Source organism: Carcharodon carcharias, chromosome 8, assembly GCF_017639515.1.
Source record: "Carcharodon carcharias isolate sCarCar2 chromosome 8, sCarCar2.pri, whole genome shotgun sequence".
In the NCBI taxonomy this organism is placed as follows: domain Eukaryota; kingdom Metazoa; phylum Chordata; class Chondrichthyes; order Lamniformes; family Lamnidae; genus Carcharodon; species Carcharodon carcharias.
The window spans coordinates 164048661-164062892 of record NC_054474.1 but is presented as its reverse complement, the minus strand read 5'-3'; the positions used below and the strand labels follow the sequence as shown (position 1 = coordinate 164062892).

The window sequence follows — 14232 nt, the reverse complement described above, 5'->3', positions numbered from 1 at the left end:
GCCCTCCTGTACCACACTTCATCCTCCTGTACATCCTTCACCCTTCTGTACCCCCCTCCACCTTCCTGTACCTCCTTCCACCCCCCTGCACCTCCTTCCACCCTCCTGCACCCCTTTCCACCCTCCTGTACCCCATCCACCTTGCTGTATCCCCTTCCACCCTCCTGTGCCCCCCCCCAACCTTCCTGTACCCTCTTTGCCCTTCCTATACCCCCATCTGCCTTTTTATAGCCCCCTCTGCCTTCCCGTACCCCCCCAGCCCTCCTGTACCCCTCTCCAAAACCCTGTCCATTCTTTTCCCCTTGCTGTTTTCTACTAAAATCCATGCACGATTTTAAAACAGTGTGGTCATAGCCACTCCTGTAGGTAGTTAGCAATTTCTACTGGATAACAGTGCTTTCCATTACACTCACCTCCTGTTCTTCTAACACCAGTAAGTCCTGTCAAGCACAATAACAAGGGTATTAGTTGCTTGCATCATAATTCCTATTTAGATGAGTGAAGGTTGTTAACTTGTTGTGGTCTCCACTCAACCATACCCAAGCACTGTGGCAGGTGGAGAATGTCGTGAGCAAAGAGGAGTGGGGAGTCATGGGTCAGCCTAGGCTGGAGGACCAACAAACTGGCAGAGTTGGTTAGGTGGAAGGCTACCGATCATCTGGTTTGGGGCAGGAGAGTACCATTATTCGGTGGCTGTCTGAGAAGTCAGCTTGTCAAAACTCTACTTTTAAAATAGATGTCTGTTTCACATCACCCACCTTCCTCATCCACATACTATTATGTTTGATAATGTGGAACCATTATTGACTATTAAAATTTTCAATTAATTTATCATCAGCCGCAAAGAAAAAAGCAAAGAACTGAAGCCATGTCCTGCCTCTGTTCAGTTTTTACTTGGCAATAGATTGTAACTCTCGTGGACTGGATTAATTTGATCACAAACTGGTCTCTAAGTGACTAACTTCAATAGGCCTAAACCAAAAGTTAATAAGTTCCATCTGCTGCATAGCCCAGGTTATTAATGTTTAACGTTTAGAATCCAAGTGCACAAAAATGGCTACTTAATTAAATACAGATTTGTCAAATTTGGACTTGATTGATACAAGGACACTGCTCTCCAAATAACATTAACCCTTAAACGTTTTGCGGTAATAAGGAGATAAACCCCCAGAGTGCAGGTAAATTTCATTTCAAAAAGCAAATTATATTCAAAATATTTGCTACAAAAACCACAACAGTCAAAAAATGTTGTTTTAACAAACTGAGTCCTACCTTTTGTATTTCTGCATTAAAAATTTCCCTGGGCCCCTTTTCAAATTTATCAATGTTCATGGCACTGTAAAACAATTTGAAAGTTGATGAGATTGTTCAATGCGATTTATGTCACATGGGCCATTTCTTCCAAGTACCATGGCAGCCATTCACACAACAGGACAATGCATTCCTACATCTCCCCACCGATTTCATTCAGCTCAGACTGTGGATGCTCCTGGAGCGAATGATCAGGTTACTCCCAGGGCATCCTAACCGCTGGACACATTGCTGCTCAATTTACTTGATCCCAGAATTAAGATTTCCCTCCCTAGCCATATTTTGAGCTCTCTGTAAGACTGAAGTCATATGATTTGTGTGTCTGGGGAAGAACTGGCTGTAAAATGTTTTCCCTGCAGGTAGCACAAAAAGTAAAATTGCAAAATGCTTTCAGTGCCATCGTTGCAGCAGTGTGCGTAGCAGCTGCTGTTGGTGTTAATACTTGGTTGAGTACATATACCTCTTCTAGTGATCTGACTCTGTTTAAAATTAGCATATTATTTTCTGGCATGTAGCAAACAATGGCAGAAGCCATGGGTGTACAAAAGTAAAATAATGGAACAGGAACTACATCAATTTCCACAAGGGCCTTGACCAGGTCCATGACCTCTCTAACCTCAGATTACCCAAACTCTGCTGCTCAATTCTACATTGTTCACCTCTGTGCTCAGTGCCCTATACCAGCTCCTGGTCCTCCAAAGCATCAAAGTCAAAATTCTCATCTTTGTCTTCAAATCTCTCCATGGCTTCATTCCCCTCTATGTCTGTAACCTCCTCCAGCCCTACAAATTTTCAAAACTTGGAATTCCTCCAACTCTGGCTTCTTGTGTAGCCCCTACTCTCTATGTCCAACCATTGATGGTTGTTCATTTAGACTCTAAGTTCCCTAAAGGATGTGAAGGCATTAGAGATGGTACAGAAAAGATTTACAAGTATGGTTCCAGGGATGAGGAACTCCAGCAACGAAGATATATTGGAGAAGATGGGTCTTGGAGAAGAGAAGATTAAGAGGAGGTCTGATTGAGGTATTTAAAATCATGAGGGATCTGGATAGAGTAGTTAGGGAGAAAGTGTTCCCATTGGTGGAAGAATCGAGAACCAGAGGACTCCGATTTAAATTGATCGGCAAAAGAATCAACAGTGACATGAAGAAATTCTTTTTTAACTGGTGAGTGGTTAGGGCCTGGAATGTGTCAATATCTTATTAATTACATTGTTAATGTTTAATGGCAATTACATTGTTAAACAGGTGATGGATTTTTGTACAACTATAAATGGGGATAGCTGGGACACTGGATGTTGGAGTAGTGTTGACTGTAGATTAAGTCAATAAACTCCCTCCAGTAAAGAAAACAGCTGTGTCTTTGTTTTAACTTCACCAACCAGCATGGATCTGAATAAAAGAATGCACTGCCTGAGATTGTGGTGGAGGCAGATTCAATCGAGACCTTCAAATAGAATTGGATCATGATGCGAAAAGAGAAGATTTGTAGGGCTATGGACAAAAGGTGGGAGAGCAAAGTGAGGTGGGTTGCTCTTACAGAGAACTGACACAAACATGACAGGTCAAATAGCCTCTTTCTGTGCAATAACCACTCTATGATTCTATTAAATGAAAGTTCTCTGTCTTTCCCCTTCCTTCCTTTCCAATAAGGCATTCTTAAAACTCAGCTCTTTTGGTCAGCCCTCCTAGTATCTTGTTCTTTAGATCGACACCCATTTTTGTCTATTCACCCTCCTTTGAAAGGACTTGGGATGTTTTTCTCCATCAAAGGCGCCATTTAAAGGCAAGTATTATTTCAATAGTTCATCTCATTCAAGTCTCTCACCCGTAAACCCCCCTCTCTTCCCCTGACCCCTTCATCTCTTCTGCGTCCTGAACTTCTCCAGGCCCAAGCGAATGACATTCTGGACGGGGTTTTGTCCGGAATCACTCCAATCACCTCACACTCTTCATTTACACTACTAAATGAATCAATGTGAAAAACCTGGATTGAGGCATTTTCCCAGGGGATTTAACTGCACTGCTATCCCACATATTAGGATAAAATCATCCTCAGAAAAATATTTTAATAACTATTAAATGCATGCACTTGAACATGGAAGTATACATGGGCATGGACTATTTTTATTGCTTGTTATAACAGACATTGGTCAGGATTGTACGACCCCATTGTAGTGGGACCCACCACAGTAGATTTGGTGGGACTGGACGATCTGGAGACAGGTGGGGATGGAAAATGCCACTCATTACCTATTACTTAACAGGGGACCCTCAGGGCTCTTGACATTCCTAAGGGTGGCCTAAATTATGCAGTTGGCCGGCTTGGGATAGGCACAAGGTCGTCAGGCTGCTGTTTTTCTGCCTGTCATAGAATTAAAATTGGGCCCAATTCTGTGTAAGTAAATGGTTGTTGGGTGAGTGAAATTCTCGTTCACCACGTTACCTAACTGTTGGTGATACTGATGTGTAGTCTTAAACGGGCAATCTCACCAGCAGGAGGCAGAATCGTCACTCCCGCTGTATAAGGCAAGGTAATTAGCCATAATCCACAAGGGACCACATACATCTCTCTCTGTATGAGATGCTGCACTCCAGTAAAATATGATGCTCTATCCCACAATGGGTGTGAAAGCTGGTTAAGGTAATCCAATAATAGCAGGAAAAGTCAACTATCAGAGACCCAAGATACCACACTTACCTTAAAATAGATTTGACAGAAAGTGTTTTTGTAGGGCTATAAGGAAGGCATATTTTCTGTGTACCCTGTGAAAAGAAAAAGAAAAGTCTATAAATAACCTCTTTCAGAAAATTTCTAGAATTTTATTTCATTTATTAGAAACCACTGTCTTTTGACCTTTTCAACTTCTACTAATAACTTTAATTCACAGAAAGTAAGTCTCACTGATGAAAGCGCTTGGACTACAAGTGTCAGTCACTGGATCAAATTGACCCATGTAAGATCAATGTAAGAGCCCAGAGGATGATAGGACTATTAGAAGCAGTTCTGATCATAATGAGACTTTTCAATATTGCTCATCAAAAAAATTATTGAACCTGACCTGAACAATCAGATGACCAAAGTAACTGAAAACGAGTAAAAGATAAATTTAGTTGGCTTCCCTGCTTGCCACCATTCTTTCCCTCCAGCTCCCAGGTGTAGACTGTCAAAATGTGTACCAGCTTCTTCCTAAAGCTGCCCTTTGGATCATGGACCAGAACTTTGCAGGTCAGTTAAGATCTGGTCTTTAGGACTTCCACCAGGTCCCTTGATCACCTGTAGTAGCTTCATTAGGAAGTCAGCAGTGATGTATGCAGCAGCCATTTACATGTTTCTAAGGGTGAGAGGTTGATCATCTTGTTGGTTTCCTGACAAAGTTACAGCTGGACAGCAGGACAACGCTGGTGTAACTTCCAAATCCTAACCTTGCAGTTAGTCTACACATATGAAGAAGTCCACAGTCACCAATGCCCTCTTAGGGCATGGTACCTGAAGGAGGAGAAAACGTCTAAAGTGATTTATGGATAAGCTGCTCATCCTTTCCACAGCGGAGAAACTCCCACTCCACGTGTCCTATGATAGGCTGGCTAGAAACTCTCAGTGAGAGGAACCCAATGGTGAATCTACAACTTGCCATTCCGTGGCATTTGCCCATCTCCTTCCTTCTTTTCAGTTCTGCTTCTTTCAAGCTTAACCGAGCATCTATGCTGTGTAAGAAGGGCAAGAGTAGGCCTAGAGCCTGTATTACCCTTCACATTACTGCTAAACTGCACTTTAACTCCATCTACCAACCTTGGTTTCGTAGGCCTTAATAGCCTTACGGAGCTACGATGGAGCAGAGTGTTCCCCTTATTTAACCAAAAGCGGGGGGGGGCTCATTATCCACCTTAAAAATAGCAAACAAATTTACGGAAAATTGGCTAACTAGCTAAATTCTATGCAAATACCCATCACTTAACGTAAAGCTTTCTGTGTTAGTATTCAGGACTTTGCGTGTTGTAGAAGAAGCCAGAATATAATACCTGACATTGAATTTACTGTAGCAGTGTGCAGCAAAAAGCTGCTACTGCACAAACTGAAGAAAAATATTGAAGGTGTAGAAGGACAGGCCAACTCCAGGACCCACGCACTGGTGGGAAACAGCTGTTCCTAACCACAGTGTCAAAACACATCACTTAGAACAGAAGCGGCGCCCGGTATGGGAGCAGGCTGTAACTTGAACCATCGCTGAACCTTATATTACATTAAACTCTGGGAGCTTTGTGAAACTGTCGCTGCAAATCAAAGAGGGATTTTCTCCTTTGATTGGAGTCTAGCTTTGAAAAAATATATAAACAACTCAAATTTTATGGATTCCTGTGCAGTTTCTGCCAGTATCTCTCCCAATCGAATCATTAATGAAATAATTTTCTATTCCACAGGTCCTTATTTGTGGAAAAACATGGGAACGATTTTTTAAGAACTTAGATCTCAAACTGTAGAACTAGCCGCAAATTGACAAATTGGGCCATTGAAAAGTGATACCATCTCTTAAGAAACTTACATCATATTACATAGTATTCATATAGCAGAAACAGGCCTTTTAGCCCACTGGGTCCATGCCAGTGTTATGCTCCACACGCCCTTCCTTCCACCATTTGTCTTTATCTAACCTTATCGACATATCCTTTATTCTTTTTGTCCTCATGCATTTATGTAGCTTCCCCTTAAATGCATTCATGCCAATCACCTCAGCCAATCCTTGTGTAACTATTCTCTGGGTGAAGAACTTCCTCTAAAATTCACTATTAGGTTTCTTAGTGACTATCTTATAGATATAGTCCCTAGTTCTGGGTGACCTTTCATCATGTTCAGCTGAAGGGTCAATTGACCTGAAACATTAACTCTGTTTCTCTCCACAGATGCTGCCCGACCTGCTGAGTACTTCCAGCATTTGTTGTTTTTATTTCTGACATCCAACATCCACAGTATTCCGCTTTTGACCTAGTTTTGGCCTGCCTGCAAGTGGAAACAGCTTTTTTTTCATACATTCACGGAATGTGGGCTTTGCTGGCTTGGCCAGCATTTATCACCCATCCCTCTCTGCCCTTGAGAAGGTGGTGATGAGCTGCCTTCTTGAACCGCTGCAATCCACGTGGTGTAGGTCCACCCACAGTGCTGTTTGGGAGGGAGTTCCAAGATTTTGACCTAGCGACAGTAAAGGAACAGCAATATATTTCCAAGAAAGGATGGTGAGTGACTTGGAGGGGAACTTCCAGATGGTGGTGTTCCCATCTATCTGCTGCCCTTGTCCTTCTAGGTGGTAGTGGTCGTGGATTTGGAAGGTGCTAAGGAGCCTTGGTGAATTCCTGCAGTGCACCTTATATGTGGTACACACTGCTGCCACTGTGCGTCGGTATTGGAGGGAGTGAATGTTTGTGGATGTGATGCCAATCAAGCTGACTACTTTGTCCTGGATGGTGTCCAGCTTCTTCAGTGTTGTAGGGGATGTACTCTTCCAGTCAAGTGGGGAGTATTCCATCACATTCCTGACTTGTGCCTTGTGGATGGTGGACAGGTTTTGGGAAGTTAGGAGGTGAGTTACTTATCGCATAATTCCTAGCCTCTGACCTGCTCTTGTAGCCACAGTATTTATATGGCTAGTCCAGTTCAGCTTCTGGTCAATGGTAACCCCCAGGATGTTGTTAGTAAGGGATTCAGTGATGTTCAGCGGTAATCTTCCCTACCTCTGTCTTGTCAATCCCTTTCATTATCTTGAAGGCCTCTATCATATCGCCCCTCCTTTTCTATTTTATAGAGAAATGATCCCCAGCCTGTTCAATCTTTTCAATACTACTCGTGGGTGCAAACTAAGGTTCTATATAAGTTCAATATAACTTCTTTGCTTTTCAATACTATCTCACTTGAAATGCACTTCTCGAAGTTTGATTAGCTTGCCAATTTTGTCTCCCTTTTCTATCTTAAATGGCTTTTTAGAGTTTCTGATCTTGTCTTTAAACGTCATGTCCACCATAATAAAACCAGAAAATGCTGGAAAAACTCAGAGCTCTGAAGAAGAGTCACATGAACTCAAAATGTTAACTCTGTTTCTCTCTCCACAGATGCTGCCAGACCTGCTGAGTTTTTCCAGCATTTTCTGTTTTTATTTCAGATTTCCAGCATCTGCAGTATTTTGCTTTTATTTTAGTGTCATGTCCACCAGGTTGGTCTCCTTGGTCCCAATATGGATATTGATGGACAAACTCTGAAAAAGAACTCGGTTAACAATGCAGCTTTACTGGAATGGAGCTGGATTGACAGGTTAAATTGTATAGCTAATAGGCAGTAATTTTCAAAGAGTATTGCTTTGAAAAGATACTTCAATTGATTTTAATTTGAAAGCATTTGAAATGTAGATGGAGCAAGAGCTGCCTTCCTCCAAAAGTGGCTTTGTGCCGTTACGAAAATGACCACAACTGCACAATTTTGAATGAGCCCAAATAATGAAGGTGGACCAATCACCACTTACTGTTTTTTTCCAGAGAATTGCGCGGTACTGTGGTACACGTTGATTGTTTTGGTCAGAAAGGACAACTGAAAGAAAGAAAGGATTCCTTTCTGTGTCTGTACCTACATAATTCTGATGAACTGCAAAGAAAAAAAAAACAAGAAAAATATAAACAGCTTGGTTCAAGTTGGAATAGCAAATTTTAAAGTAGCACATAACATGGCAGAATGTTCAGATACACCATCATACTTTAACACAACAGGTGGTTTGGTGAAATCTAATAGAAGGAAATAGCTCCCAGGTTGTACTGATTTGTATCATGCAGAGTAATAATACTGGGACAAGAGCTGCTTTTTTCTGCCCTTGTTACTGTGGCTTTTCATTGCCTTACAGCAATGGCACCTCACCTTTGGCACGAAAAACAGCATTTCTTCCCATGAGGTACACAATGAATAATGTGAACATTGTGGAATGGGAAAGTAGGTTAAAAGGTAAGATGTAGAGAAGCAGTGATCGCCATTTAAGGAGATATTTCATAACTCTCAACAAAGATATATCGAGAAAGAAAGACTCCATGGGTAGAATTCCCCCTCCTCCGTAGTGTGTGTGTGTGTGGGGGGGGGGGTGTTGTGCGGGGGTGGGCGCAGACCCGATTAGCACCCCCGAATGGGTCCACACTGCCATTTTACATGGGCGGGCCAATTAAGGCCTGCCCAGCGTGACACATGCCCGGAATCGCTGTGCGCTCCCTGCGCGGGCAGTTGGGGGAGGGGTGGGTGGGTGGGGGGGGGTTCCCTGAGTGGGGAGTGCGCAAGCGTGCAGAAATCTCCCTGAGGCACAGAGGTGCATCGGGGAGATTAGTTTACAGTTTCTAAAGTTTAATAAAGGAGAAAAAAATCTTTAGACCATGTCCCCTCTCATGAGCTGGGACACGTGTATTAATTATATTAAAAATTTTTCCAAGACTTCAAACCCTCCTGCCGAACTGAAAATCTAAATGACGTGCAGTGACATTGGGACGCACCCCCAATATCACCCCCATGTCATTTTATGCCTCGGCGAGTGGGCCCTGCCCCCGCCCTCCAAGCCGAAAATTCTCCCCCAAGAGGGGGTGCACTATCTGTGGCTAACTAAGGAAATTAAGGATGGTATCAAATTAAAAGAAAAGATGCCACAAAGATTATGGCAGGCCAGAAGACTAGGAAAATTTTAGAAACCAGCAAAGGGCAACTTAAAAAAATAATAAAGAGGGAGAAATTGGTTTATGAGAGAAAACTATCAAGAAATATAAAAACAGATAGTAAAAGCTTCTACAGAAAATGGAAGAAAAAGAGTTGCTAAAGTGAACTTTGGTCCCATGGAGTATGAGACTAGGGAATGAGTAATGGGAAACAAGGAAATGGCAGAGAAGTTGAACAAGTATTTTGTATCTAACTTCACGGTAGAGGACACAAAAAAGCATCCTAAGAATAGCAGAAAATCAAGGGGGAAAAAGGAGGAATTTAACACAATCACAATCGTTACAGAAAAAAGTATAAGGAAAACTAATGGGACTAAAGGCTGACAAGTCCCCTGGGCCTGATGGCCTGTATCCTTGGGTCTTAAAAAAGGTGGCTGTAGTAATGGTGATTGCAATCTTCTTCAATTCCCTAGTTTCTGGAAAGCTCCCAGTGGATTGGAAAACTGTAAATGTAACAAAAAAATGTTCAAAATGTTCAAAAACGGAGACAGACAGAAAACAGGAAACCACAGGCTAGTTACATGTGAAAGGGAAATCCTGTTTGATAAATTTATTATAGTTCTTTGAGGAAGTAACAAGCGGGGTGGATTAAGGATTACCAGTAGATACAGTGTATTTGGATTTCCAAAAGGCATTTGATAAGGTGCCACATAAAAGGTTACTGCACACGATAAGAGGTCATGATGTTCGGGGGTGATATATTAACATGGATAGAGAGCTGGCTAACCAACAGGAAAAAGAGGGCTGGGTTTTATGGCACCCCACTGGGTGTGTTTTTGGCGGGGGTTGGAGAGCCCTAAACTATGTTGAGTGGCTGGCCCACAACATTTCCACCCACCTCCAACCTAGTGACCTGGTCCCCATAATATGGGAATTGGTTCTGGCACCCACTAGCCTGTCCACCCTTAGGCCTATTGATGGACTTAAGAGGCCAATTATTGCCCCCTTTAAGTCCCTCAATTTGTCTCCACAGCTATAATCTGGGCAGTGGCAGGCAGGCAAGAGTGGGAAGACCATTATTTTAACAAATTTGGTGAAAAGGTGGGAAAGGGGTACGACATTCAGGGGATGACCTATGTGATTTGGGGCCAACCCGCCTCCAAGATGTTACCCAGCCCCCCCAACTCCCCTTGTTTGTGCCTCCCCACCTGGCCTCCAAAACCCACAGCCCATCCACTTCCCACCTCTCCCTACAGCGTAAGATCCCTCCCTGCCCAGAGCTCGGGACTTACCTGGGTCTGGTGTCCATCCTCGATCTCCGTCAGCTTCCTTGCAGTGTCAGCCATGCCCACTACTGAGTTCTGGCACTGCTGGGATTGCTAGAACAGCTGGACAATCAAATTGCCTGGCAGCTCTCGAGAGCTGGACTTCCTCGCGCTGAGGGACAGAAGTCCAAGTCTCAGCTTGTTTAGGCAGCTCGCGCATGTTATGGCTATGGGACAGCTTTATTTCAAGTCAGTTAGTTTGGAAACGACTTTTCTCTGAGTTGGGTGGGGGTGGGGGTGGGGAGGGCAAGTAATATGCACCCTCCTAAAATCCAGCCCAGATAGTCAGGGTAAATGGATCAGCTACAGGTTAGAAATTGAAATGAGTGAAGTGCCACAGGGATCAGTGCTGGGGCCTCAAGTATTCACTATCTATATTAATGAGTCGGATGAAGGGATCAACTGTATTGTAGCCAAATTTGCTGACGATACAAAAATAGGTGGGGAAGCAAGTTGACAAGGGTACAAAGAGTCTGCAAAGGGATATAGATAGGTAAGTGAGTGGGCAAAAATTTGGCAAGTGGAGTATAATGTGGAAAAACATGAGATTGTCCACTTTGATATGAAGAATAGAAAAGCAGAATATGATTTAAATGGAGAGTGACTGCAGTACAGAAGGACCTGGGTGTCCTTGTACATGAATCACAAAAAGCTAGCATTCAGGTACAGCGAGTAATTGTTGACCTCTATTGCAAGGGGGATGGGGTATAAAAATAGGGAAGTCTTGCTACAACAGTGAGACCACACCTAGAGTAATGTGTACAGTTTTGGCATTGGAAGTGGTTCAGAGAAGGTTCATGAGGCAGATTCCTGGAATGAAGGGGTTGTCTTATGGGGAAGGGTTGAGCAAGTTGGGCCTATACTCATTGGAGTTTAGAAGAATGAGAGGTGATCTTATTGAAACATAGATGCTGAAGGATCTTGACAGGGCAGATGCTAAGAGGGTGTTTCCTCTCGTGGGGGAATCAAGAACTCAGGGGGACATTGTCAAAATAAATGTTCTTCCATTTAAGCTGGAGATGAGGAGGAATTTCTTCTCCCAGGGGGTATTTGACCTTTGGAATTCTCTTCCCCAGTCAGCAGTGGAAACTGGGTTATTGAATATATTCAAGGCTGAGCTGGATAGATTTTTCATCAACAAAGGAATCAAGGTTACTGGGGGACAGGCAGCAAAGTGCAGTTAAGGCCACATGATCTTATTGAATGGTGGTTTGAAGGGCCGAATGGCCTATTCTTGCTCCTATTCCTTATGATCTTACAACAGACACATTTGCATTCTCGAGGACTGGATGGCACAGTAGCCAATCACACTGGGAACGAGATTCAACTCCAAGCTAGAGTGATGAGTGTAAAGTCTCCCGGGAACGGAAGCGGTCATGGACAGGGAGCAGAAAACAGGTGATAATGTAAAAGAGGTGATAAACACAAAACAGTAGCTGCTTGTTTTACCCTGCCCCATTGTATGTTGTATTAAAAATCAGGTGGAGTGTAAATGAGCTGCTGATTCATTATTGTCCATTTTGGACTTTTGTCCACGACCAATTTCATCCCCTCTGCTCTTTGCCAGTTGTAAAGGACTTAGCTTCAAATAACTTGGGCTTTCTCGTTCTAATTACTGTTGGGTGTGTGCCTCACCAGAGAAAATGGCTTAAATTGGCAATCACACTCAAAATGACTTAGAATGGCTGGGATGTGAAATGGGAGCAGACATTCAGTGCATTTGACAGCACTTGTCTGAAGTTGAGGTTATGGTGTATTGTTGAGGCAGTGGAAGATCAGTGTTGTGCACTCTGCCATAATGGACATTTGATGTCAACACAGAGTGCCAAAATTGTAAAACTGATCCATTCCACCCTCGTCATTCTGTGTTTTATTCTCATTTTACTCATCAAATGTTTCACTTGCTTCACTGTTATTGGTGCAAGAAAACATTACAATGGATAATTGTGGGAGAATTATCTTTTCACCAGGGTAAAAGTATTCTTTTGCTATTAAGTGCACTCCTAAAAACAATGAAATTTGACCATTAATTTGCTGTGCTAAGGAAAGTGTACACATAGCTTTACCCTTGGGACTTCCATGAAAATAAAAAGAGCAGGGGAATGGGAGTAATTGGATAGTTCTTTTAAAGAGGCAGCACAGGCTGGATGGGCTGAGTGGTCTCCTGTGTTATTTGAATCTATGATTCTGTGACATACCCTCACTATATTCTTCTGATACCATTTCTTGCAATACCATTTACTTATACTTTTACTTGTGATGCCATCTAAATGTACAGTCAGTTCCTTGACAATACATACTATTCCTTCAAAAATTGCAACATCTTATCCTGAGGCACCTAAATGTTTTAAGAAATACTTTAATGCTTAAACAAAACATAGCTGAGCCTATCTGCCACAATAAACACACTAAATATACATATTAATCCTATGTTCCTACATCATGATATCTAACCATGAATAATACTATTGGGGTTGAAGTTAAGGGAGAACGAGGATCACCTAAATTAGAGAATTTTTTCTTATTTAATAAAGGATGGAAATTGTGCTTTTGTTGTAGTTATTAAGAATCTAGAGAATGCCTAGTTATGAATAGAGTTTGGAGAAAGAGAAAGGGGGAGAGAGAGGAGGAGAAACAGTGAGAAAGGGAAAGAAAGGGAGAAAGTGTGAGAGGAAGAGAGAGGGGAAAGAGAGAATGGGGGAGAAAGAAAGAGGGAGAGAGAGGTCGGACAGACAGGGTGAGAAACAGCCTCAGAGAGAGAGAAAGTGAGGAAATCAGTAAGAGTGAGCAAACATGCACATTGGCAAATCCTGATTAACCACATCCTATTTGCAGGCATAGTTGCACCCACCTGGAAACTATGGGCAGGACTTTCACCTCGTCGGGCGGGCGCAGTGGGCAGGCCTGGGGTGGCTGCAAAACCGACCGCCACCCGCAATCGGACCCCAACTCACAGCCAGCCAGCGTGAAAGGCGCGCTCAGAGCCTCAGCGCTGCCTGGGTGGGGGCAGGAGGAGCGCGAGTGCCGAAGTATGCGCATACATGGGGAGTGTGCTCGGTGAAAGCTCCCTGCAGGCACAGAGTTGCCTCAGGGAGCTGAAGATTTTTAACATTACAAATGAAGAGTTGAAAAATAAGGAACACGTTAAAAATGAGCTTTAAAAGTTTTACTTTTCAGTCACTGGTCAAAACCTTTTCCTGCCCGTGGATGAGGTTTCGCAAAAATTAAAAGGCCACTTGGCCTATTCGCCTGCCCACCAACCGAATGGTTGGACGGGCAGTGAAAAATGTAATTTAATTAATTGGTTAAGGGCCTAAATAGGCCTCTTTATTGTTGGCAGGTGCACTGCTGCCTCTCCTGTGCACCCTCCGAGTGAAATCTCGTGAGATTGCGCAATGACGTCAGGACGGTCGCCCGATGTCATCGTGCACTATTTTACTCCTGTTCAGGTCAGGCACATGCCCGCCCGACAAGGGAAAAATTCTGCTCTATGTTCTACGTGAGGACTTATGTTCATAATGCTTTTTTTGATTCATTCAGGAGATGCGGGCTTCACTGGGAAGGCCAGCATTTATTGCCCATCCCTCATTGTCCTTGAGAAGGTGGTGAAGAGTTGCCACCTTGAACCATTGCAGTCCCTGTGGTGTAGGTACACCCATGGTGCTGTTAGGGAGGAGTTCTAGGATTTTGAACCAGGAATGGCAATACAGTTCCAAGTTAGGATGGTGTGTGAGTCAGAGGGAATTGGCAGGTGCTGGTTTCCTAAATGCCTGCTGCCCTTGTCCCAAGAGGAGGCAGGGGTAGCAGGTTTGGGAGGTGCTAATGAAGAAGCCTTGGCAAGTTGATGCAGTGCATCTTGTAAATGGTACACGTTGCCACTTTGCTTTGGCTTGGCACAGAGTGAGAGGTTGAGCTATGCCACCTGCT

At 43.3% G+C, this 14232-nt stretch overlaps 1 protein-coding gene across 3 annotated transcripts in view; it reads right to left on the bottom strand.

Moving 5' to 3' along the window:
* Window positions 1-14232, bottom strand: part of garnl3 (GTPase activating Rap/RanGAP domain like 3) — a 489806-nt gene that overhangs the window by 148637 nt on the left and 326937 nt on the right. For all 3 annotated transcript variants that reach the window (XM_041193696.1, XM_041193695.1, XM_041193697.1), the window contains exons 5-8: window positions 7822-7940; window positions 4014-4078; window positions 1273-1336; window positions 414-440 (exon numbers count right to left, since the gene is read on the bottom strand). In XM_041193696.1, the coding sequence (XP_041049630.1) occupies window positions 414-440; window positions 1273-1336; window positions 4014-4078; window positions 7822-7940 (275 nt within the window). The remainder of the gene's footprint in view (window positions 1-413; window positions 441-1272; window positions 1337-4013; window positions 4079-7821; window positions 7941-14232) is intronic.